We start from the raw sequence: 23,944 nt of genomic DNA, 5'->3' as shown, positions 1-23,944 counted from the left end.
TCCTTAAAACAAATGTATAGGTAGGTACTGCCATCCCTCAGTTACCTTAGGTGCTTCACTGGGATCCATGTGCAAACAATGACACCACTGTTTTCTCACCGGCACATGAGGACTCCACTGACTTGCCACCTGTCTCCCCTGTGAAAGACAGTATGCCTGCCACAAACACCAGATCTCATCTATCTTTGTGGCCACACAACTACAGTGGTCCAAGGCTTCTAATGCAAAGGCATCCTCAAAGGCCCACTGTTACAGATACATAGACAAAGGTCTTTAGTATTCCTATGAGTTAGGAACCTGATCTGAAGGTCAACAAGCTCTGCATCTTGCCATCCAACCATGGCCTCAGCTGATAATAAAAGCAATACCCAGACCACCACGTCAACTATATCTGTGATTTTAAGATAATTAGAACTTAAGATTGTCTATTCTATCTGGTTGCCAACTACTCTGTAGACAATTCTCCATCTTTGATGCAACAATCAAACCCATTTGCAAGTAAGGTCACATCCTGAGGTTCCAAGTAGACATGAATGTTGGAGGAACACTATTAACCCAGTAGTCCTTGAAGTCCTTTCAGACACACTTAATCCAGCATCACTGATGAAAGACTATGTTATTGAGCCCAATTTATTAAATAAAGCAAAACTGACGAGAGGCTTTGCCCAGGAAGGAATCATTAGTAAAATTGACACTGAAAAGGAAAATGTCAAGCTAGGGTGTTTGAGGTGGACCATCTGAAATAGAATGTACTAAAGAAAAAAGTGACTGATTAAAATCATCCATTTCAAAATAAGAAGACAACTGTTTATTTTTGTGTGAGGGCATACACATTAAAGGAATATTCTTTAGTCTTAATAACAATAAAAAGGATTCCTTTTAAAGAACACAATATTAAAGTCTCTGGGACAAACCACAGCACCTAGTTTATGAGTAAGAAGCACCCAAAATGAACCAACTTCAAAAAAACCTTAGTCAACAAAATGTATTCACAGGTATGGCATCACAGTCAGACACCCTAATAAAAATTTCATTATTTTCAAATAATGAAAATTTCAATGACAGGAAAGTAAAATACTCAAGTATTGTTGTACCTACTTCATTTTTTTCTATTAAAAATATCCTTTTACAAAACAGACTGCAAAGGCCTTCATTACTTCTTATATTAAAATTTTGTCTCCATTTCCCAGAGGTCAGAATCTTCTGCCCAATCCAGTATGAGTTCCCTGCGATCCCTCATCTTGAAGCCTATCTTGAGTGCACCACAGTCTCTGCATAAGGGTGGTGACTTCTTGGTGAACTGGGCTTGAGCCCCTCACTTGACAGCAAAGCCTGAAACCATCAAAGCTACATTGACTGGAACAGCACTCCAATGATCCCTGCCTAGCACATGGCGCAGTTAGGATTCTGACCTCCAGATACTTCTTCAGGAACCAATCACTGAGTTCCCATTGGTTCAGGAACCAATCACAGAGTTCCCATTCTGATTTTTAGCATAAGTTGGAAGGGAAAAAATGGGAGATTTAATAGACTTCCCTGCCCCCTACACATCCATCATGCTGCTTCACATCAGGTAGAAAGGGTCACAACTACCAAAGTCTTTATAGGTAACCAGTAAAAAACTCAACAATTTATAGGTAACCAGTAAAAAACTCAACAATTTTTTTAAAGAAATAGCTTTAAATCCTTAATACTTTCCTATTTTATATTTAGAACTCATCTAATTCAGGCTTTTGTTCAATCCTTTTGTTTTTCAGAGAGCAGTATCAAGGTCTTCACAAGGTCAGGCTGTATTTCTAAATCAAATGTCAGCTTCAATAGTCCTGAGAAATGTAGGCAACAGGGATAAGCTGACAGAAGAAAGAGATGGGAAAGCAGGATGCCCTCCTGTGGATCAATAAGTGCAGCATTTGACAGTTTCCCTTGTGGATTTTACATCTGGTAAGTCACACCTTTCATATAATCAGTGTTTCCTGATTAAAACACAATGAAAGACAACCATGACCCCCTACCATGCTGGCAAACTGACTTAGCTTTAAACCTTGGGTATTTAATGTTATTCACAGCTAAGAAGCCCCCAAATCTAACATTGAAGTGACCTTTCCTATTGAAAATTTCTCAAGCACACAACATTACCAAGTCAAGCAATCATAACACTATATAGTTCAGCATGTTAAAGCACAAAAGGAGTAGTGGCAGACATCTGTTTCTGCACAAAGTCCTCTAATTGTGATTACAACTTATTAAACAATAAAGCTGTAGAGGTTCATCTAAATAAAGATTCAGGATAAAATCTACACCCATGATGGGAAGATAAAGTTTCATCATGATCAAAAAACATAAGTTACCTGTGCTTAGAGGCATATATGTAATAACATCATGCTTAAAATAGCTAACTATCCTCACATGCCTGTGTACACATACTTGCAACCCTAGCCTCAGTGCAGTGCAGCACTTTTCAAAATTATAATGCTCTGGTTGGCCACTTATCTTCAGTAGGATTAATGCTCAAAACATGGCAGTACTGTTCTGTCTGCTTATAGTAAAAGCTATGTCACTTTTTGTCATTTTAATGCAGAAGTTGCATCATGAAAGCCAGCCTTCCTATTGACTTGATTACGGCCATTGCGCATGGCATTCAGGATCCTATGGGAGAGGTCTACAAACTTTGAGGGCAAATTTTCAAAATATGAGTGCTTCTATCCAGTTTTTAATGCTTTATTATTCCAAGAGAGTGGGCAGCTTTTTCCAAAATGTTTCATGCTGTTTGAACACTAAAGATAAAATAAATACTGCAAGAAGTCTCCTCCATTTAGACAGGTTGCAGACCTCCTTTCCTAGGCCATCTTTAACTATTCTTGAAGGACAGGGAAACAAGACAACAGGAAAACAAAACAAACAAACAAAAAAAAAAAAACAGCAGTTCAAGTTTACAGGGATACATTGGGTTATTTCTAACTTGAGAGGGGACAATGAATTTGATTAAATGCTCCTGTTGCTCTTTTTTAATAGGGTCACCAGAGTTAGCAAATAAAAATACAGGATGCCTGGTTACACTTGAATTTCAGATAAACAATAAATTTGTTGAATATGTAATTTATGTTAAGTATATCTCATGTAATAGTTGGAACAAACCTACTCTAAAAATATTGTTTATCTGAAATTCAAATTTTAACTGGGCTTCCCATATTGTAACTGGCAACTATATCTCTTGCAAAATATGTGGCCCAAAATCGTAGGCTTGAGGTTGATGTTATGTCTCAGTCCCAGAGTGATATTTAACCATGTTTGATAAAGTTTAGATTGGTGGTTCTCAGTTACCCAAAATGTCAGTTCATTATGTTTCTACTATCCAGACCTTCCAAACAGCTTTACTTCCAAGCTCCAAAACAGGCTGTCAAAGTCCTTGCTAAGCTGTTTTCTTTGCCTAAAGAACACTCTGCTCTTGGATAAATATCACCAAGTACGTGAGGATGTGAATTTGCATATGTATGTGAAGGCAGAAACCCAGCTCCCACATCTAACAATATTCAAATTGTCAAATACACTTTCTACAGGAAGTATTTTTGGATCAAAATTTAAAATGCCTCCAAATCACTCCATCACAGGCTTAGATGGCATAACCCAAAGACACTATAATCTTTTGATAAGAGTAAGACCCCAATTATTCCTAACAAAACAGCAAAATTAGTGAGCTCTAAAGTTTCATTTAGCAATTGGGAAGAAACCAACACTAGACCTCCTTCATTGTTCTACATAATAATAAGGCAGGTGTTTAATTGAAGGGGTGCTTATACAAAACTCTAGCTCCTATTCAAAACAATAACATAGTCCTCAGAAACAACCTAATATTTTTTTCTTCTTCTACTCCTTCATATTAATAACATCAATATTTTAGTAATTTAAGGGCCAGAAGAAAAAATTAATTTTGCTTTCAGTTAACTGCTATTTTGAATAAAGAATGTGGAAATCATTAGCATTGTTGGTCATTATTTTATTCTCCCCCTTAGGAAGTGTTGTTAGGATTGTACTTCCTGGTATAGTACATTATGGGGTTGTGTTAATGGGGGAAGCATATGACCAATGAGTAGAGATTGGAAATCCTTTATACAACTTCAAGACTGGAGTTTCTAATAGTTAGTACAGGACCCTTCAGAAATATTTTTTTTTCTCTCTAACTCAGGAACCAGAAACATTCAAGACTGAAAATGCTTCACTAACCATGTTCCTTAACTAACTGTGTGAACAGATACCTCCTATTGACCAATGATGGGTTGCTAATATGTGTGAAAAATGCACTTTTGTTGGCTTAAATCACTAAAGCTCTGAATTATTTGGGGGACTACCAGCTTAGTACAATTCAGGACACATACAAAGATTTAGTATATATCCAAACAAATGGGTATAAAACATTCTACAAAATACTTTTAGTCCCCTAAAATTTGCTGAACATTTAAGTTTGTATCACTCCCTTTTAGTTCTCAACAATCTCTTAAGATTGATAGTTATCTTAAAATAGAAACAATTATCTCCATTTTATAGAAATAAAAAAAAATGGAACTTAAAGATCTCGTTGACTGATGTTTAAAGTAATGGAAAGAAAATAGCTGAGAAGGGAACTGTCCCAAGGATGTTCTTCTTCCCATGCATTGGTACATATTGACTATGGGCTGAATTTATATGGGTGTGTTAGAAACCATCTTTGGAACTCTATAGGAAAAAAAATCAGAAATGGTTTAAGAATTTGTATAGCAAAAGATGCAAAGGAAGAAGCAAAACAGACCATTTTAATATCCTATACAGAAGCAGGCTGTATCTGTTTAATATCATAGGCAGTGGTAACTAGAGATAAGTCCTTGCCATCCTCCATTGCTACACTCAACCAATAGCATCAATACTTCATTATTATTTCGCTTGGTTTATGTTTTGGGTGGAGCTAGGGATTGAACCTAGGGCCTCTCCCTGGCTAAGTTGGCACTCTACCACTAAGCTACATCCCCAGAGCCCTTGATCATTTTAAAAATAATCCTTTTGTAATTTCTAAAATAGATGGACTTCAATTAGATAACATAGCCCTGAGCACTGTGAGGTAGAATTTTCAAGTTTCCCATTCCTTAAAAACTTAAAATCTCAGTTTTTTTGAATGCAAATTCCATCCAAATATCGATTTTTTACACTTCTCACATTAGACACCCAAGCAAAGCACATCTCTTTGAGATTCCTTTATGTCAGTCTGTAAGCTAAATATATTTGCATAATTCAAAACAGTGATAAAGTTATGTTAAAGACATCCATGTTTCTTTCTAAACATCTTCCTTCTTTAGATTCATTGTTTAAGAACAGGTTAGTAGCTAAATTCAAAGAGGAGTATCAAATCTTATAGGCCATGAGAAACCATTAAATTCAAACATTGACTTAGCTGGTCTTACTTTCAAAAACCCTACATTTCTTAGAACTCTGTTCTCCTGAATCTCTATTGCTTTACTCTTGTAATAATTAGAGAAAACTAAGAATACATACTAGAGAATCACTTTTCTTCCTGACCAGTAAAATCTTTCAGAAAATCCATACATAAACAGAAATTAAAGTAAAAGATCCACACTGGAGCTGTAAAAATCATACATGAACTAATAGGTCACAAATTGATAGTCAAAACAATTACCTTCCCATTATTAGAATCAGTTAATTCATACTGTCAACACCCTACAAAAGGCAAACAATACATAGGATAGATTAATACTTGGAAATAGAATCTTGTCAAGATTGGGGGAAGGACCCAGAATTAGCTATTATCTTTCTTTTAATTCAGAGTCTATTGCAATACTAATATTCTCTACAAAGAAATATATAATTTCATAATTGAGTTACTTTGCTTGAAATTATTTAGAAGTTTTTTATTTCTGCAGAAACATTAAAATGAAAATTTTACAGACAGTGGATTTCTTTCCAACTTCTTAACATATCTACTGGAGCCAAGTGGAAGAAACCCGATGCTGATGTACAACAGACCAAACAGCTGGTCTCCCCAAGGAAGTGGATTAGCAGAAGGATCACAGTACACAGCTCATTGCAGAAAAGCTCTCTATATAGCTTCGTACTTTTTGTATTTTGCTAAAATAGCCACCAGAGGGGAGGACAGAAGGATGATGCATAGCATGATGCCAGATGGCAGGGAGTGAGGATGACAAGACTCCATCTACCAATGCTAAAAATGAATGCCCTCTGGACAGTATTAAGGTCCAACACAGGAAGTGGTTTCTGTTAGCCAAATCTAATCTGTTTCAAATCAGACTCTCAGGAATATCACAACTTACATGGCAATCAATACAGAACTGCTTTTAATTTTTCCACACAACATTACAACACATAATCCAAGACTTCAATCAGTTCTTCTCCTTGGAAGGAGAAGAACTATTTGACTAGACATTCCACTAAAGGGTAAACTGGATCCACTCCTTGGTTTATACCCAAAGGACTTAAGATCAGCATATTACAGTAATGCAGCCACATCAATGTTTATACCAGCTCAACTCACAAGAGCTAAGCTACGGAACCAACCTAGGTGCCCTTCAACAAGATGAATAAAGAAAATTATATATATATACATATATATATATATAAAATGATATATATCACATATATATGATGGAATATTACTCAGTCTTAAAGAAGAATCAAATTGTGGTATTTGCTGAGAAATGGATGGAGCTGGAGAATATTATGCTAAGCAAAATAAACGAATCTCTAAAAACCAAAGGCTGAATGTTTTCTGGTATTCAGAAGCTAATTAACAATAAGTAGGGGGTGCTAGGGAATAGAGTTACTTTAGGTTAAGTAGAGAGGGGTGAAGGGAGGGAAGGAGGTATGGAGGGTAGAAGGATAGAATGAATCAGGCATTATTACCATATGTATATATATATATAACTATATGACCAGTGAGATTCCACATCATGTACAACCAGAAGAATGAGAAATTATACTCCATCTATGTATGTTGTATCAAAGTGCATTCTACTGTCATGTATAACTAATTAGAACAAATTTTTTTTTTTTTTTTTTTATTGTAAACAAATGGGATACATGTTGTTTCTCTGTTTGTACATGGCGTAAAGGCATACCATTTGTGTAATCATAAATTTACATAGAGCAATGTTGTTTGATTCATTCTGTTATTTTTTTCCCTTCCCCCCACCCCTCCCACCCCTCTTTACCCTCTATACAGTAGTTCCTTCCTCTATACTTGCCCCCCTCCCTAACCCTAACTCTAACCCTTCCCTCCCCCCCATTATGTGTCAACCTCCACTTATTAGCGATATCATTCGTCCTTTGGCTTTTTGAGATTGGCTTATCTCACTCAGCATGATACTCTCCAATTTCATCCATTTGCCTGCATATGTCATAATTTTATCATTCTTTATGGCTGAGTAATATTCCATAGTATATATATACCACAGTTTCTTTATCCACTCATCAATTGAAGGGCATCTAGGTTGGTTCCACAGTCTGGCTATTGTGAATTGAGCAGCTATGAACATTGATGTGGCTGTATTTCTGTAGTATGCAGATTTTAAGTCCTTTGGGTATAGGCCAAGGAGTGGGATAGCTGGGTCAAATGGTGGTTCCATTCCAAGTTTTCTAAGGAATCTCCACACTGCTTTCCATAGCGGCTGCACTAATTTGCAGCCCCACCAGCAGTGTATGAGTGTACCTTTCTCCCCACATCCTCGCCAACACCTGTTGTTGCTCGTATTCTTGATAATCGCCATTCTAATTGGGGTGAGATGGAACCTTAGGGTGGTTTTGATTTGCATTTCTCTTATTACTAGAGATGTTGAACATTTTTCCATATGTTTGTTGATTGCTTGTAGATCTTCTTCTGTGAAGTGTCTATTCATTTCCTTAGCCCATTTGTTGACTGGACTGTTTGAATTCTTGGAGTAGAGTTTTTTGAGTTCTTTATAGATTCTGGAGATTAGTGCTCTATCTGAAGTATGATTGGCAAAGATATTCTCCCACTCTGTAGGCTCTTTCTTCGCATTGCTGATAGTTTCCTTTGCTGAGAGAAAGCTTTTTAGTTTGAATCTATCCCAGTGGTTGATTCTAGCTTTTATTTCTTGTGCTATGGGAGTCCTGTTAAGGAAGTCTGGTCCTAGACCAACAAGATGAAGATTTGGACCTACTTTTTCTTCTATAATCTGCAGGGTCTCTGGTCTGATTCCGAGGTCCTTAATCCATTTTGAGTTTAGTTTCGTGCATGGTGAGAGATATGGGTTTAGTTTCATTCTGTTGCATATGGATTTCCAATTCTCCCAGCACCATTTGTTGAAGAGGCTATCTTTTCTCCATTGCATATTTTTGGCCCCTTTGTCTAGTATGAGAAAATTGTATTTATTTGGGTTTGTGTCCGTGTCCTCTATTCTGTACCATTGATCTACCTTTCTATTTTGGTACCAATACCATGCCGTTTTTGTTACTATTGCTTTGTAGTAGAGTTGAAGATCTGGTATTGCAATACCCCCTGTTTCACTCTTCCTGCTAAGGATTGCTTTAGCTATTCTGGGTTTCTTATTCTTCCAGATGAATTTCATAATTGCCTGCTCTATTTCTGTAAGGTACGTCATTGGGATTTTAATTGGAATTGCATTGAATTTGTATAGCACTTTAGGTAGTATGGCCATTTTTTATTTTTATGGCCATTTTTATAAAAAAGATTTTATAAAAGAGTTTATGCTTAGCAGGGACTCATACATCTTGTTTTAGCTTCAACATATCAATGAAAACCCAGCCTTTCAGCAGACAGGTCATTAAATGATCCCAATCTAAGCCATTCTTTTCTAAAGTTCATTGTGTAAGAAAGAAAGGGATAAACAAGCAGAAAGGAAAACTGATTCTGGTTCAAATAAACGTTCTCCTAATCCCAAACATTTTAACTTCTTGGAGGACATTCTTGCATTGTCTTCATGGTTCCTGGTCTTCTTTTTGATTGTAAATATACTAAACTTTCCCATTTTAAAATCATTCAAAGTGGATGCAAAACTGGCATTAGTCATTCCCAAATGCACATGAAAGCTCAGATTCTGCTACTCTTATCATAGAGGTGGTCAAGGCCAAGATTAAAGAAAAGTTGCTCAAAGTAAAATCCTAATCTGACCCACTAGAAGTAGAACTGCTAATTTTGAATTTTAAAAGTAAAAAAGATGGGCATCAGACCAAACTTTCAATGGTTACCATCTGGCTTCTTCTGCCTTTCTCACACCCTGATTTGGATCAGAATGAAGAGCTACTCTCCCGTCCTGCATACAAATTTTGTGAAAAGAAAACCCAACAATGTCAATAGCTCAACACATGCAATGGTGCTCTTCAATGTCAAAGAGGGTTGTTTATAAATGTATAAAGCTTGTACCTATAGATTCTTTACAGGTGCTCTCAGGCAATGATGATCCCACAACATATGAGAACTTAATGTTTTAATAGTGGCAACAAGCATCAGGCAGGATTCACACCGGAAGTTTCAGCTTGGTTTCCCCCAAGTGAATCCAGTTTTAAAGAGAATGATTCTATACCACCCTGCATGGTAAATCTAATGAATATAATATTTGCCCTGTGATCACAATTTTTGTGAAACAGTTCTATCAGATTCTTCTACAGTTGCCCAAGTACTGGTGAAACTTTACCTGCTATCATACAACTCTATAAACTCTAACACAACTCTAACACTATAGTGTTATTAATGATAACTGTATTTATTTAAAATGTTGACCTGTCCACAGCTGTCACTTGAATCATCTAAGCCACCAGTTTTCAACCTAGTATACACAACAGAAGTTTCCAGTGAAATTTAGGTGTCCTGTTCTAATTCAGTTCCTTCTCAAAATAACACTGTACACAAGATGTTGGTTGCATAATAGATTTTTCTCAATTAAATCCTGGTTAAAAGGAAGATAGATTAAACTATGGAGTTTAATAAAAATACAGATGACTAGGACCTACACCCAACTTGATGCATCTTTTTTACTTGATATTCTTGGTAAAGTCTTAGAATAATTATGTTTTACATAAAGGGTTTTTTCCCTCTGTAAAAACTATATTCATCCATTTTTATAATACCAGAAATAATATTCCCTTATTTGAAAATAGGCTTAGTCATTGACTTAGTCCTTATCCTTCAAGATATTGTTTAATTGTGGGGGAATAATTTTATTGTTTTGCACTTCACATTATGCATTATGATGCTCATCCGGTGTTTCACATTTGAACATTATCAGTAGTAAATTAATCACAGCATTTCAGTTTCTATCTACAGTTTTGTTTTCCTCCAATGTTTGCTTGAGGCTTTACCCAGCTTTAGGCCAGGGTTTGTGTCTTTGACAAAGAATCTCAAGCAGCCCATGGAAAAGCACCACATCCTTTAAACAGTTGACAGTTCAAAGAACTGAGCCTTGGATTCAGACATCTTATGACACCAGAGGACTGTCCGGATTTGCAGGATGCTGGTGTAGTAGATAGCTTCATGATACCACTAAGCCCAGGTCAAGGGAAAAAAGAATTAGTTATGTAAGACAGAATGGACCTCTCAGAAAATTTATCATAGTTATTTGTTCAGTGTATTTTTAATGTTCTATCTTCTGAAAATAAGTCTTCTATTTCAACTATCTATAGCCCACACTGCTCATGTGAATGAAAATGAAACATTTAAAAATGATTTTGGAGTCTCACTAATCCCCAGAGTTCAGAAATTCATTCCAAGTGTCCGTACTATTTCAGGAAAATGGGGTTGTTTGTATGCATTCAATAATAATCTTCCTTTTAACCAGTATATAATTTGGAAAAGTCACAATACAACCAATATGTTGACTACACAATATTACACTTGAAAATAAAGTTCCACAAATCAGAATCTGTCACTCAAATCCCATCAGGATTCCTATGTGGTATGATGTGTAAAGACTATGCAAACATGTCTCTCTCCTCTAATCTTCCTATATAGGAGCAACAGGCTGGGATTTACACATACCATTGCCACATTATTACAAGCAACACTTGTATAATTTCTGTGGGGCCAGACAACGGGATGACAAAAAGGAGGATATTGTGAGAAGAGATGGCTGATTGCTCGGGCTGTCACAGGTGACTCCTGGTAGGAGATTCAAAGTCACAGCCTCCCTGAAATCACTCAGACTTAAGGCAGCCCTTGGGGAACCTGTGCCTCCCCAGTGCAACTCTAAGGAGACAGATGCTGGGGTAAGTTCAGTAACATGCAGGGTGTCAGGCTCATCACAAACTAGCAGTATTTCATGCTCTCCTCTCTGCAATGGGAGTTATACACAGAATGAGATCATCACAACACTGTTCCATGAACACAGAGGGCATTTACATTTCACTGCAAAATTAATTAAGAGGCCACAATGCCAAGGAAGAAGAGAGATAAAGACCGTAAGGCACAAAACAAAACTGCAAGGCCAAATAAACTGCTCAGCAAAAATTGTTCCTACAGGAAGATCACCTGGTGCCCATTTGCTAAACAGGAGTGTACTTAAAAGTTCCTACATAATTAACCTATTCCACTTAGAGTCTCCTGCATTATTTTTAAGGTTAACATTTAAATGTTAACAAAAATAAAGCTTACATTTGTGGAATATCCATGTCCCCAAAACTATGTTAAGTGCATTATAAGTATCTCAATGTTGGCAATATTAACTTCCTAGTACTATAAAACATTTATTTAATCTCTTTTTAAAACATCATAAATTATGAGGGATTTATAGATTTTTTTAAATCACATTCTTTGCTACATTTTAGACAACTAGGAAAACATTATAAAATGTCAACTGATAACCAGAATCATTATGTTAGAAAGATGCTATATTCATTCGTTTAAATACTGATTGGCTCCAAAGAACCAAATACCACCAGCACACAGAAACACACACACACACCCAAGTGTTTACTCAAGGCCGTTAAACTGCAGCCTAAGGATAATGGCTCCAGGTCAAGCTGGGACTTTTGATTTTGCTGAATAGAATCTCCAAGTTTGGAAAAAGAGCTAGGTTATTCTGAATGAAGGAAGGAAAAAGAGGTCTTCCTTCTCCCCCAAAAGAGTGGAACCGTCACTTTCAGTCAAAATCCAGTATTTAAGAATGCCAGTTTGAAAGGACACTAAAGTATTAGCCTGCCCAGAGTGACCAATTTCTAACACACAAGTGCATCCATGTGTCTTGGGCTGGCAGTGCCCTCAAATTGTCCTGCAGTCTGTGCCTCACCTTAGGGGCACTCATCTTGACCAAGGTACCTAGCAAAATGTTAGCCATACCTGATTTTCTCCGTGACTCCTCCCGCTCTCAGTTCTGAAGGTGGATTTAGGCTTCCTGGACTTGAAGTTGCCCATGCTTGGTCGCAATACGCAGTCCACTGGCACGGACTGCTCTACATGCTGGGACACCTCACCAGAGGGCGGCGCGTGCTCCTCTACACGAGCCCGGGCATCTGGGTAATTCTCTTTATTGTTTTCATCTCTACAAGAGGAGAGCCCCAATTTAGAAAGCACCCAAAACTGAATCAGCTGTGGGACAAAAGAGGCACTGACGATAGACACTCATTGCTGCTATACATATTGAATACCTAGCAAATTTTTTAGTGCAGGCTCAGATAAATTTACAAGAACAACTTAAGTAACCCAATTACACACTTTTTACTTCTCTACTCTCCCTTTCATTCTTCAAGTTGGATATGTACTTTCAAGTGGATACATACTTTTATAGTTGCAACTATGTACATACCATCATTGTTTAAAAATTTTTTAGTTGTAGATGGACACAATACCTTTATTTAATTATTTTTATATGATGCTGAGGATTGACCTTCACAGGTGCAAGGCAAGCTCTCTACCGCTGAGCCACAAGCCCAGCCACCCATCATTTGTTTTTAATTTTTCACTTGAAGATGCTTTCACATATATCATGTTTTTCTCTCATAATAATGTGAGCTATTCAGGGGAGACATTGTAATCCCAAAGTTATAGATCAAGAAGCCTCGATCAAATAAAATGCCTAATGGAAGGGCCAATTCACCCAGATCCAGGGTGGTCAAGAAGATCTCAGTTTCTCAAGCCTATATTCAAAATGGGATGCCTCCCCAGTTTACAATCATCTCCCTACAACTTCCGAGGCATTTAAGAGTTTAATAGGACCTATTTTGATAAGATACAAGTCACCTAGGTCAAATATAAGGTAAGAGCCTGATTTTACTTAACCAGGCCATCTGAACAAAGCCTTAAATGCAAAGTCAAAGATCTTGCATGAGTTCTATCAGTGCCAATTCACTGAAGAACATAAAGCCTAGCATTACCACCATACACTAAAGGTGCAAGGAATGGTGCTTGCATTTTTCACTCAACGAATTCAACACAATATTCCCCCACCCCTTTGGTTCTAGTCTTCTCAGAAATACTGACATGGTAACACTCCTATTTGAAGCCATCGGTTTCACTTATACGTAGATGAATTTTTTTTTTTTTTCATTTTGCTAAGAATCAAGCAAACACTATGGAGATAACCAAATATAGGATCAATAATATCAACCTTAATCCTCTGGAAATCACTTAGACCAGGTCACACAATTCCTTAGGAGCAGTCACTATCTTTAGGTGTTTTTGCCTTATGCTCCCTTATTGGAATCACCCATAAAAGAGCTTTGGCAAGATCTGGGAAGCTATTTCTCTCTGCTTTAGGACACATAAAGCCAAAAGGCAAGACCAGCAAAGGATGGATTTCTATGCTTTCTGCTGAAGACATCTCAGGGGTAGAATGAGCTTTCATTAGTCTCTGGAAAAGATGAAAGCAAAGATTGGGATAGGTGATCAGGAGTAGGGGCCCTGTGCAGTGGGCAAGAGATAGAAATATAACAATGAATAACAGGCAAGTTTAGGTCTCAGGACAAACTTACTGCTGCCTGATAAAAGAGAACCCAATAAGTGAAATAATTCTTCATTATTAGTAACTGGGAAAAAAAATGCCAATGACACTGATCTTAAGATCATTTACAATTAATTTTTTTTTCAGTCTGAGGATATAGCTTAGTGGTAGAGCAATTGCCTTGCATGCACTAAGTCCCTGAAAAAAAAAAAAAATCTAAGTCACTAACAAGTTTAGAAATTAACATCAAATCATGAATTGGAAATAATACTAGTTCATTTGAAGTGCATTTGTTTTTCACTAGGAAATCGTGGAATAATACTCATCTACTTTATGTTCCTGTGGGAGAAAGAAAAGTTTATAATTAATGTTCCTCATTCAAGTAAAATTCCAGAACACTTGGGAATAAGAGGGGGGAAAAAAGGGTAGTTTTTCAAATCTAAAATGACTCCTTGGATGGATTCATTTCCCCAAAATACCTGGTTTGTTTTACATCATATTTCCAAGTTGCCCAAAATTTATAAATATGATCATATATTGACTTGTAAGGGAAAGAAAGCAGGAAAGGAGCAAAAAGCACCTTTCACCTATACACACAGGTAAGACATGATTACAGAGTCATCTTCAGAAATATACTTTTACTATATTATTAGTTCCTTAGGATCCCCAAAACAAAAAAAGTATAGGTTATGTATTTTATGCCACTACTTTTGGAATAAATCATAACTGACAGGAGCATGACGTCCAGAAAAGGTAAGAGTTAAAAAAATCCTTCCATTTAGTTGTGTAGTCTGGGCCACATCACTTCAGCTCTACGATACTCATACATAAAATAGACATTATCTCCACCTTGCAGCATTGTATGGTCTCTGAAAAATGCCTACCACAGAACACTGGCTCAAGGCCACAACCCAATAAATGAGAGCTATTGTGTCTCTCAGGCAGGGGCTTGGCCAAGTGATTATTTGCGCCCGCGCGCACACACGTATTCTTCTTAGTTTCCTTAACACCTCCAACATAAATTCCAAACTCCTCAGCAGAGTACACAAACCCTATGAAATTTGATCTTTGCTTATCTCGAGAACTTCATTTCTTACCACCCCTTGCCTCTTCACCCCAACTTCTTAGAATTCCTGCTACCCTGAACTGCTTGTTATTCCCCCAGTTCAAACAATTCTCTCTACCCCATCCCCCAATTCAAACAATTCTCTCTACCCCAGTTCAAAATATTCTTGTTATTCCCCCAGTTCAAACAAGCTTTCCATTAAGCTGCTCCTTTTACTTGGCATCAAATTTTTCTTGGCCTTAGACCCACAAAAAAAAATAAATAAATAAATAAAAAAGCTTTTTGCCATGTGTAATTTTTTTTAGGAATCTATCCCAGAATCCTGCCTGGGCTATTTGGTCCTTATTATGGTTTGTGTATATATAGTGTCCCCTAAAAGCTACCATGTTAATACAGGGGGTGAAATGATCAGGTTATGAGAGTTGTAACTCAAGGAGTGGATTAATATATTTGATTACTAATTTGAATAGATTACTGGTGGAGGTAGGTAGGTGGGATGTGGCTAGAGGAAGCAGGTCACTGTGAGCACGTCTTGGGAAGTATATATTTTGTCTGTGGCTCCTAGCATTCTCTCTGCTTCTTGGCTGACACGAGGTGGGCACCCTTCCTCCACCAGGCTTTTCCTCCATGATGTTCTGCATCAACTCAGGCCCAGAGCAATAGACTGAAATCTCTGAAGCTTTGAGTCAAAAATAAACTTTTGCTCTTCTAAATTGTTCATGTCAGATATTTTAGTCACAGCGACAAAAAGCTGACTAACATAGTCTTAGGCGAATTCTGTTCTTACCTCTAGCATATTAGCACTGAATGCACTTTAGTATCTTCATCTATGTTCTTGCCTATCTCCTCTAGCCAAATTCTGCTAGAGAAAAAGGGATTGGTTTGACTTTATCCTAAATATTGACTTGTTTCTGACATACAAAATAGGCCCTCAACAAATGTTATCCAATAACTGAACTGTAAAATTTGACAAACTTGGATCCAAATTCTGCCTCAGAGAGACATTTTATTTGGATGAACTATAATCCCTTCAAGCCTCAGTTTTTCCATCTACAGGATGAAGAAGAAAACATCAGTTTCCTTTCAGTTGTTTAGGTTAAATAAGAAAATGTTCATGAAAACACTCAAAGCAAATGTTGAAAAAATAGTAGACCATAAATGTTTTGCTGCTGTACCATGAGGCCCCTAATGGCCAAGACCACGCCCCAAATAACATGTTTGGTGACTAATCTAGAACTTCTTCCTAAGAGCGCACCATGGGTACCTTGAGATAGGCTAATCTATGTTCAATTTAATAGGCATTTATTGAGCATTTCCCAAATAGAGGTCATTGTCCTGGGTACAAGGTGGGTATACAAAAGTAGACAGGACAAAACTTCCTTTAAGTGTTAAAAATCTAGCCAAATATAGGGGTATACACCTGTAATCCCAGTGACTTGGGAGGCTGAAACAGGAGGATTGCAAGCCAGCCTCAGCAACTTAGTGAGGCCCTAAGCAACTTAGTGAGACCCTGTCTAAAACTGAAAAAATTTGAAAAAGGTTTGGGGATGTGGCTTTCGTAGTTAAGTGCCCCTGATTCAATCCCCAAAAAACTGGTAATCTAATATAAGAGATAAAAACAAAAAATTTCAGTATAAAGAAGAGACCAGAATTCAAAGAGACACCAGATCTAGATAGTTTCTGATTCTCACAAGTAAGAACCAAGCAATCATGGGCCATACCTGAGACTGGAGCAGTCACTCTGAACTTCATGTAAAGAGACTATGTCTTCGTCACACCTAAAGAAAGGGGGAGAAAAGCACATCAGATCCAACTGTCTGCCATAGCAGTAGCAGCAATGATCTAGAATTATATCAAGATTAACATATAAACTACAAAATGTAACAATCCTCCACAATCTCTCCCAAACCAACTGATTCCTAACATGTCATCAGATAATGATGCCCGTATTGTCACAGTATTGCTAGTGTCATCACAGCATGTAAGCTTAAAAGCTCAGTACCAGATGTGACTTTCCTTTTTGCCGCCATGCTGAACAGACATCACCTAAGATAACAAGATCTTACCAAGCCCCTAGGTGTTCATAGCGTAGGGATTTCAGGCACCACGATGAGTGGATGGTTGTTACCTCAAAAGAGATTCAATCACATACCTCTTTGAATTTTCTCTGCATCAAGTAGTCCCAAACCATGCCTGCTCCCATTAGCCTCAGACTTTTTTGATCTTGTGAAAAGGAAACTTCTAAATTACCCTTATGAAAAAGCTTTTTGGCTCTTTCATACTGAAAAATCTCTGGTGCTTCACACTACCTAGGAAAATCTGGAGTAGGACCATTCTCTGACTCTAGGGTAGGAGGGAATCCATGTTCCTATTCTCAGACATTCTCACCCCATGCTGGAATGCTTTTTGCATCTTCAATGGTTACTCCTCCTTCACTGCCCAAATCATCTTGCAAGCTCAGAGAACCTTCCCAGCAAGTTCACACACCTGCCATGTTTGTGCATTAACCTTGACAATGTTTTCTCCTCATTCTCAGGTAACAAACTATTTCTTGCTTCACAATGCTATGTAATCCTTTCCACCTCTGAGATTTAATGGGTTACTCATTCTGTGAGAAGAAATAACTATAATTTCTTTTTCAAGATACAATGATAGAGTGCTATTTCAGAGTTGACACTCAAAAACTACTTGAATTAAAATATTGATTCTCTTCCTTCAGCAGATCTAATCCCTGAAATTATTTAACAAATATTCATTGAGCATTACTGACCCCAGGTGCTGAATTAGGCATTGTAGCTGTGCTTCTAAAACTTTCTGGAGTTTGGGACTGAACAGTTTTTTGTTCGTTTGTTTGTTTGTTTGTTTTATATAATCTATCCCCCTTGTACAAATACTGTGGTAAGAATATCACAGCAATGTCAAACTTCTATTAAAGTTACTAAGTGTTTACTCCCTATTTCTATTCTTTGCTTGTCTCATACAAGTTACAAACAATGTGGATACCCACAGTTTGAGAAACATTGCTTCTAAAGGACACAAAATTTTAAGAAGATTTGGTCCCTGTTCTGAGGAATTTGGAGAATGAGTCGACAAAAAAAAAAAAGCAAATAAATATCTAGACATATAAACATGACCATATTTATAATACTTGTACTGTATTAAATAACTTTAAATATTTAAACAGTCTTAACTGGCAATGGTGAATAAATAATCCATAAAATGAATTAATAAAAGCTTCAGTTAGCTTCCCTTACAATCTTTTAAATTATGGCTTTCATAGTGAGTTAAACAAAAACACCTACAGACTTCTAACCCTCTTTACCTGCTGAAATAGTTTGTTCCCTCTGTCCAAAAAAAAAAAAAAAAAAATTAAACACTCCTTTTAACCAAATGATCTAACTTGTCTTACTTTCTCTTGTTTTTGACCACTAATAACCAATTCTGCCCATCTCATAGAAAACAATATTAAATTCACAAGTATTGCTTTGTCCATTAGCAGCATTCACCTACTAGATCAACAGTGCTTTATAATGTGAATAATAATGTTTTCCAATAACAAAGTAGCGAAATCTATGAAGAATAGGCATCTAGAATTGCTGCTTCTAAGACTCAATCTGAGATTAACCCTCTGGAACTCAACAATATCAATTGTTTTGGGATTTGGCAAGAATTTATTTTTTCCCTCATTTGATTTATTACTCTTTCTCAAAGTATAATCAGTTAAAAATGGAAACTGACCAGCAGAACAAACAAAACTGTAGAAGTTTTCTGAAGCACAAGGTTGGATCTAATTAATGGATCCAATTTTGATACCAAGTGAATAACTCCAGTTGTCACTCAAAGAAGCACAGCTCTAAAATCCATAGTTTAGCAATTGATGGAGGCCTCCCTACCAGTTTACAAGGCACATGTACACAGACCCTTTGAGTTCCATGGAGTTTTTGGTTACATTAATAAAGACCATCTGCTTCCATTAATTTAGAAACTCCTTTCTGTTCTTGGTCAGGAGTACTCTGCAAATGGATATATAATACTGGTCCATTTATAAAATTAGATTCCACAATGGGAACCCATACCCAGATATCCCCATTCCTAGAAAAAAATCAACTCAAAGCAGGAGGTCAACCATGTGAGGCATGGCATTCTCTTCTACCTTATAGCCCTACACAGGAATTTTAAGCCAAATCCCTTGCATGATCTTTTGCAGAGTATAATATAAAATATACTGAGTATATTGTAATGAAATATTTTTCAAAGTGTGTGTGTGACCTGTTAGTGAATTATAAAATTGCACAACAGCTACCAGCACTTTTTTTGTGTGTGTTGTTAGAGTAGAAAATGTCAGCAGAGTGTCAACTGCTGTTTTGATGAACTTATTTAAGTTACATATATGTGCACTGGATTGACATATAGAATGTTTTTCTTATGATTGTTCATAGTAAAAAGAAAATTGTGAGTCAGGCTCGGTGATGCCTGCCTGTAATTCTAGTGACTCAGGGTGCTAAGTCAAGAGGATCACGAATTCAAGGTCAACCTAGGCAACTTAGTGAGATCTTGTCTCAAAACAAAAATAAAAAGGATTGGAGATATGGCTCATTGGTAAAGGTATATGGCACTTCACGTTTCACCTGTTCTTTCATATTATGTCAATTCGACCTGACTATGCTATAAGGTAGAAATTACAATCACTCACAGGGTGTTATTGCCTAGAAGTCCAAGGTCTAAAGCAGTGGGCCAGGGTTGTTTCTCCTCTACACACACAAAGTCACAAGGCAGGATTCAAATGGCTTCCTTAGTCTGTATTCCCAGAGCCTCAGGAGAGAGGGAGAAGGACATTTCTTAGAATAATTGTAGTGAAAGAAATGTCTATGAAAATTTCTCTTTTCTGACTAAACAGGAAGAGAAGATTGGCTGGTACATAAAATGTAGTTGGGCTAGAAAGGGTTTCCATTCACCCTGTACCATGTTCCCTGAAGGCAAAGTTGCAGAGGTATAGCTTCCTGTCAGGTTTCTCAAAGTATGGCCCTGAAACCACCTGAATTAGCCCTACCTGGAGTACCTGATTAAAACAGCTAATACCAGCTCTGCCCCCACCTCTGCCTCACTACAATTCTCTTAGAAATGCAAATTTTAACCAGATTGCCCACCTGCTTAACTAGTAAGCTTCTAAAAAGTTATGACCTCAAGATTTCTAAAACCCAGATCAGTACTGGGCTGATTCCAACACAACCACCCATTCTGAGTTCCCCCTGGAGATAAAGCCTGGGGGTCTGTACTGTCTACAAGCTCCAATCTTGTTCCCCAATATATAGTAATGATCAGTAGGTTTTGAGAACAAATGTTTTGAATGATTAATCAGTCAGAATAATTGCCAGGCAGGCCACACTTCATTTCAAATACAAAGTTAGCTAGGGCAACATAGGAAATTGACCATGGAAAAATAAGACATAAAGATGCTGCAGATACAGAAGAAATGACCAAACCCATTCTGGTATTGAAAGAACCTGAATAGAAAAAGAAATTGAATTGGTCCAGAGCCACACAGATAGTGCTAAGCCTAAGGAAAAACAAGAAGAGAAATCTGTCCTATGTCCCTCCCAATTCTACTTCCTTTTGACTTTTATGAGATCTCCAACTGGTCAAGTGAAACCCTTCAGAATATCTGATAAAATAACACATATTTAAGTCTTAATGACAACTTGATTCCACCTCCCAGAAGCACAGACTTATATTTTCATTTTAATAAGGGTCATTACTAGAGGCCTTAATCCAGACGAAGTCATCCCCAGGTACAATTTCAGGGGGTGGAAGGAGAAAGTAGAAATGGAACGGGGACAGGAGGAAGAAGAACTTTTCTTGTCTCTGAAACATATGACAGGAAAGTGTCTCCTCAGTGCAAGACCTCAAGGAAATATTCACTGAGCACCTGCTATGTCTATGTCTTAGGACAGTGTCCCCGAATCCTTCTAGCTGAGGGAGCATTCCCAAAGAAGTAAGGAGCATGTTTCAGATTATTGAGGCAGGTGGAGGGAATCATATTAGACAATGACTAGTTTTAAATGACCCTAGTCTGTGCTGTGTTACACCTATGAAGCTTTTGGTATGTTTTCAATATGTTCCTTAGATTCTTATATTAGCCAGATGGCTTCCCAATTATCACTCAGAGCCTTTTAAAATAAATCACTGTCACTTCTCTGAAAGTAACAACATGATCTTATGCAATCAGTACTCCTTGGGGAGTATCCAAAGACAAGGTACCACCCTCTCCCCAGCATTTAACCACAAAACCTTTACCAAAATTTTAAAAAAGAAAAAAAATACATGTGAAATATGTAATAAGTGTTTCCATTTTGAAATTGTTAGGCCTACAGCTGATTCTGGGAATTTGATCATATAGGGTTCTGGAGAATCAAGTCCTGAAAGCACTGGTGCTTACAAGCACAGCAAAGGGAGGAGGGCAGTACCTATGCACCTGAACCAGAAAGTAAAGAGCTCATCTTTACTCTGCGAACTTTGGCATACATCTCTCCTCTTATCCATGCTTTTAGAAAAGCAAAGTGGCAGCACAGGTTACTAAGCAATCTCATTAACAGGAGCATCTTCTAAAGTCAACCATGCCTTCTTCTTTTTTTCACTCTACTTAAATGAGTTCAAAGCTGGACATTAAGAGAGTAGCAATCCAAATAGAGAGAAATTTAATAATAATAATAGTAGTAGTAATAATAATGATGATGATGAGGGAAACAGAGGGCCTAGGAAGCACTATAGAATCTTACACCTCTATGGTCAAGTCATTGTTACAGTGGTGGGACCTGAAACTCAAATGATGTTCATTTCTACATTTATTTGCTTTTTAGAGAATTTCAGTAAGCAACATCCAACTTAGTTGGGGTTTCTGTGTCAAACTCCTAACATATTTTAAAATAACATTAAAGAATACAACTTCATACATGTCTCATTCCTAAAAAGCTGTTAGGAGTGACTTCTAACGAAAGGTCCCAGAAGTTAACAACATAAATTGGCCTAGAAAATGACTGCAAAATGATGTACATATAGTTTGTACATATATGTCTACAAAAATTACATGCAATATTAGCAAAATAAACTACCTATTAATTTTTAATGTGTATAGTATAACATTGGGCACACATTAAGGAAGGGATGATAAGATTGAAAATGATGAACTATTAGTATCTAATAAAAATACTGTCTGCTGGACTTGAGTAAAACACTGTACTCCTTCATTCCATGTTTAAATAGTGTTAGTTGCTCTAGTCAACAGCTTTAACCATAGGACCAGATAACTCATTTCTCCTATAGCCACATCTTTGAGGTCAGAAAACAAAAATGACAAAGGGCATGCAAGAAAAGTTTACTCCACTGTGTCTTAAAAATCTGTAGACACAAGAGAATAAGGGTAAGTTTAGCTGTTTATTACATGCTGGAATTAAACTCAAGTCATTTCGCATCCATCTCCTATTTGCGGTAAATGTACACAGCTTGCACTCCATGAAACTGACACTAATGTTGGCAAAATACAACCAAGCTCCCTTTCTGACATGTCAGATAGATTTTTTTTTTTTTTTTTTAATCCAAGCTCCAAGAACTCATCTTGGAGCATGGAGCTCCTGCAAGCAATCAGCTGGTTTTAATATTTCTCCTGCAGCTGCTAAAATGCTGATTTCAACCTGTAAAGATTTCTGGGCCCCATCAGTCAGCATGTCTGGCGATCTTCGCAGATTACAGGAGACAATGCATCTAACACGAAGAGGGGCTGGGGACGGTGAATACCTTATGATAGTTGCTTCTAGAGAAAGGCATGCAAGTCTAATTTTTAATGGCAAAAATCACTTACTCTGTTACAGCGGTGCTGCTGAAGGAATTATCCTGAAGGCTGAAACAGAAACAAGAAAACATGAGCCAAGTCCGGCGGGGGAGCCGTCTCCCTGATTGCTCTCCGGGAGTTAGAGCACATACACAAACATGGCATTGCAAGGCAAGTCTCAGGGCTTGCCCGGCACGCTCGCTCTACCTTGGGCTGCTGTCTGCACATGCTCGTAACGACACCCCCAGCAGGGGCCCAGCCGCACGAGCGAACCACAAAGCCCAGCAGCCCGCGAGGCTGCGGGGACAGAGCCGGGCGGGGCGCGCTGGCGTCCCAGACCCCAGGATCCAGCAAAGAGCACCTGGAGAGTTACCCCACGACCCCAACCTGCCTGGCCCAGGGCTGCGTTGAATTCACCGCTTGCCAGGCCCCCCACTCCAGGGCTGTCAGTAGACTGCCCCACCGTATGTGCCTAGGTGCTGAAATACCCGGGAGACTTGCTTTCTTCCAGACGTCTCCAACCAGTTTTACTGAGCTACCTCCCCAACCCCCACCCCATCCTCCAAGGATGGAGGCTTGCAAAGATTCACCCATCGTTCAGAAAAAGCCAGGAGGGAACGAGAAGGGGAGGGGGAGAGAGACATTGCTGGCAGGTTTTTGTTTTATTTTTATTACGAGTTTTTTTTTTTTTTTTTTTTTTTTTTTTTTTTTTTTTTAATTGCCTAGGAAAAAGAAGAGCCTCAGAAGGAGAGCTCCGGCATCACGCCCGATCTGTCTGTGTTCTGTTATTTCAGTCCCAAAGAGGAAGCGCCCAGCCCCGGACGACAGAGCTGTGAATGAGCCCACGCAGGGCGAGTGGCGAATTTATTCCAGGCATTAGCTAGGGACTAGGACACTGGGCAAGGGGTGGGGCTTGCTGCGCCCAGAACAGCCTGCTAAGCTCCGCTGCCTAGCACCTCTACAAAGGCTGGAGAGATGGAATCCACAAAGGCTATCCCTTTGGATAAAGGCAGCCCTGCTGGGGGAAGGGAAGACCATTCCCACTTGCCTCACCCCATGAGGATATTTGTTCTGCCTTCTTTTCATTGTTCATTTCTCCTGCCATGTTGACCTTGATATGTAATGAAACACACGTGATAGATG

At 38.0% G+C, this 23,944-nt stretch overlaps 1 protein-coding gene across 5 annotated transcripts in view; it reads right to left on the bottom strand.

Annotated features, from left to right (window-relative positions):
• Positions 1-23,427, bottom strand: part of FAM13C (family with sequence similarity 13 member C) — a 113,703-nt gene extending 90,276 nt beyond the window's left edge. For 2 of the 5 annotated variants that reach the window (XM_079138141.1, XM_079138142.1), the window contains exons 1-4: positions 23,193-23,427; positions 22,832-22,870; positions 16,698-16,754; positions 12,311-12,512 (exon numbers count right to left, since the gene is read on the bottom strand). In XM_079138141.1, coding sequence (XP_078994267.1) covers positions 12,311-12,512; positions 16,698-16,754; positions 22,832-22,870; positions 23,193-23,395 — 501 coding nt within the window. In that variant the 5' untranslated portion in view covers positions 23,396-23,427. Of the gene's footprint in view, positions 1-12,310; positions 12,513-16,697; positions 16,755-22,831; positions 22,969-23,192 lie in introns of those variants that run through there. The other 3 variants (XM_079138143.1, XM_079138144.1, XM_079138145.1) reach the window with 2 other exon arrangements.
• Between the last annotated feature and the right edge of the window lie 517 nt (positions 23,428-23,944).

Source organism: Sciurus vulgaris, assembly GCF_902686455.1.
Source record: "Sciurus vulgaris genome assembly, chromosome: 4".
Taxonomy (NCBI): domain Eukaryota; kingdom Metazoa; phylum Chordata; class Mammalia; order Rodentia; family Sciuridae; genus Sciurus; species Sciurus vulgaris.
This window is presented reverse-complemented; position numbering and strand designations above follow the sequence as displayed.